Raw genomic sequence first — 2499 nt, forward strand, 5'->3', positions numbered from 1 at the left:
GAGACTATGGCAGGCCTAGCATCCAAGTGGGGCCTGGGTAGCAAGTGGAGAAACAGGAAAGGAAGGAATAGAGGGAGACCCAAAAAATACTTACGCTTTCAGACCATGACCCCAGAACATTTCACAATCATCTCCTCCTCTGACGGAACCCAAAAGGCCAGGTCACTGCACTCACAATTACACATCTCAAATAAGCCAGGAGTCCCAGAGGGACTCACCACTTTGCTCTATGTAAGACTAACACGGCCACCCAGACAGCCTGACAATAAAACATTCCCAACGTGCGATGCCAAAATGTCGCTCCCCACCATGCCCACGTCCACTACATTCTCTTCCAGTCTGGGAGCCACAGGCATCTGTGCCGACTGGAGAGGTGAGCAAGGAGGGAACAGAACAGCCCACCAGGCTCAGCACAGCAAAGACCCGCAGATCCCACCCGCAGATCCCGCCCCCAGTGTCAAACCAGCTCCTAACGGAACTCCATCTACCCACAGTGCGGACACACGGGTCAGACCTATGGGTGCACACACATGCACACAGGCACACACACGGACACACATTTCCCCAGCCCACCGGGAGTGCCACTTACGCAGGTTAACACCGGACCAAGAACAAAATAGGGGCAAAACCCCACGGGACCGAGGCAGAGGCGGCTTGCTTCCTAGCACGTTTATTGGAGCCTTGGTTAAGCGTGGATGCGGATCAGAAGCCCTCACCAGAGCCCAGCCAGGCTGACTGGAGCAGGGCACTGGGGGGCAATGTCCTTTTTCCCCGTTATAGACAACAGTATTAAAAAAAATAAACTTTACAATAATACATTTTCGCTCATCTGTTGGGGTATTGTTTCCATAGTTCTGTTGCTTAAAAAAAGGAAAGAAAGGGGAAAACCACACAATATATGTATATGGATGTATATATACATATATGTTGGGAGAGGAGCCCCGGTGTGTACATACAGTTGACGTATGTCTAGGAAATTAGGAAAGAGAAAGTGGAAGAGGAGGGAGAGGAGAGCAGGAGAGCTCGAGGGAACAGGGTGCTGCAGATACACACCCGGCTGTGGTCTCTCCCCTCCCTCTCCCCAAAGGGAGACCTGCCAAAGGACCCACGAGAAACCCAAAAAAAACCAACAAAGGACCATTTCTCTCTGACTTCAAAATTTCTGCCACCAAGAAAGAAGCTGATGCCCGAGTTTTGCTGCCTCGCCACAAGGGGCTCTCCCAGGCAGGCTGAGCTCCTGAGCCCTCCTGGAGCTGGCCCCCAGCCCCACCACTCTGTGCTACAGTCAGGGAGAGCCCAGCGCAGTGCTAACCCCCTCCGCCGCCATCCGTGGGGAAATCCCCACACCAGCTACAGACCCACCAGCCCCCCCGAGGGCAGAGAGGGAGGGCAAAACCACCTCCATCCTCGAAGCCAAAGCGCTGAAGGTGGACCCCCGTGGCCAGCCCCGCTGCCCCGCTAACTGATGCCCTCTGCCAGCCCCCAGCAGGTCCCCAGAGTGGGCAGCGTGGGGAAGCAGCTGAGCTGTCCTGCCCCCAGCCAGCCTCAGGCACAGCCCAGAGTCCCTTCCACTGCAGGCTCTTGTCCGGTCTCTGCTTCAGAAGGGTCCAGAGAGAAAAACACCAGGAGAAAGTGAAGGGCATTTCTAGAGCCTCGTGCCCTCCTCGGCACCAGAGTTTCCCCTGCCAGGGGACCCCTGGGCCAGCTATCAGGCTGCCCGCCTGCTTGTCTGGTTTACAAAAACTTCTCCAGAGAAGAAACCTGGGAGGAGACTGGTTCAGCGACAGGTGGGAAAAACAATTTTTTTTTTGCAAGGTGCGTGTGTGTCTGTGTGTGTTTCCATTTCGTCAGGCGGCTGTTCTTGTCTGCGTAGCTTTCGAAAATCTTCTGACTCGGTTCCCACAGCCTACAAGGCCAGTTTCAGCATCAGGACAGACAGCCCGGTCAAGGCAGCCGACGGTCTGGCTCTGCTGGGGCCTGAGTTAGGTTTGATCACCTTGTTACTCCCTGGGATGATATTTGTCGTGAGCTGAATCCAGAGCAGGAGGAGAATCAGGAACAAAGAGAATGAAAACAAAGAAAACAATCAGGAGGCCTGGGACCAGGCAGAGAAATGGACTCGGGAACTGGACACCTCAAGCCCCTTTCCTCCATCCACAGGGACAGCCCCTTTCTTCCATCCACAGGGACCCTCCTTTGCACTCTGAAGGGAGTGCTGACTCTCCTGGAGCTGGCCCAGGCAGGAGCAAAAGCGAGTGCTCTGTCCCTTCTGGTCACAAGCCCTGGGGTTTGGAGAGGAGGGCAGTGGTCTCCAGGAAAACAGGCTACTCCTCCCTGCATCGGGGCTGAGGACCTGTGTCCCAGTGAGGAGGCAGATGGTATAAAGAGCTGAAGGAGAAGGAGGAGAGAAGGAGATGAGAGAGGAAGGAGAGGGGAAGGAGAGAGGAGGGGAAGGAGACAGGAGAGGAAGGAGAGGAGAGCGGAGGTAGAATGAGAGGG

The 2499-nt window shown here is 55.1% G+C and overlaps 1 protein-coding gene across 3 annotated transcripts in view; it reads right to left on the reverse strand.

Annotated features, from left to right (window-relative positions):
* Positions 1-654: 654 nt before the first annotated feature.
* GFRA2 (GDNF family receptor alpha 2) overlaps positions 655-2499 on the reverse strand; it is a 100496-nt gene continuing 98651 nt past the window's right edge. For all 3 annotated transcript variants that reach the window (XM_011939796.1, XM_011939798.1, XM_011939797.1), the window contains one exon: positions 655-2029. In XM_011939796.1, the coding sequence (XP_011795186.1) occupies positions 1907-2029 (123 nt within the window). In that variant the 3' untranslated portion in view covers positions 655-1906. The remainder of the gene's footprint in view (positions 2030-2499) is intronic.

This window comes from Colobus angolensis, unplaced genomic scaffold (assembly GCF_000951035.1).
Source record: "Colobus angolensis palliatus isolate OR3802 unplaced genomic scaffold, Cang.pa_1.0 Scaffold184, whole genome shotgun sequence".
Taxonomy (NCBI): domain Eukaryota; kingdom Metazoa; phylum Chordata; class Mammalia; order Primates; family Cercopithecidae; genus Colobus; species Colobus angolensis.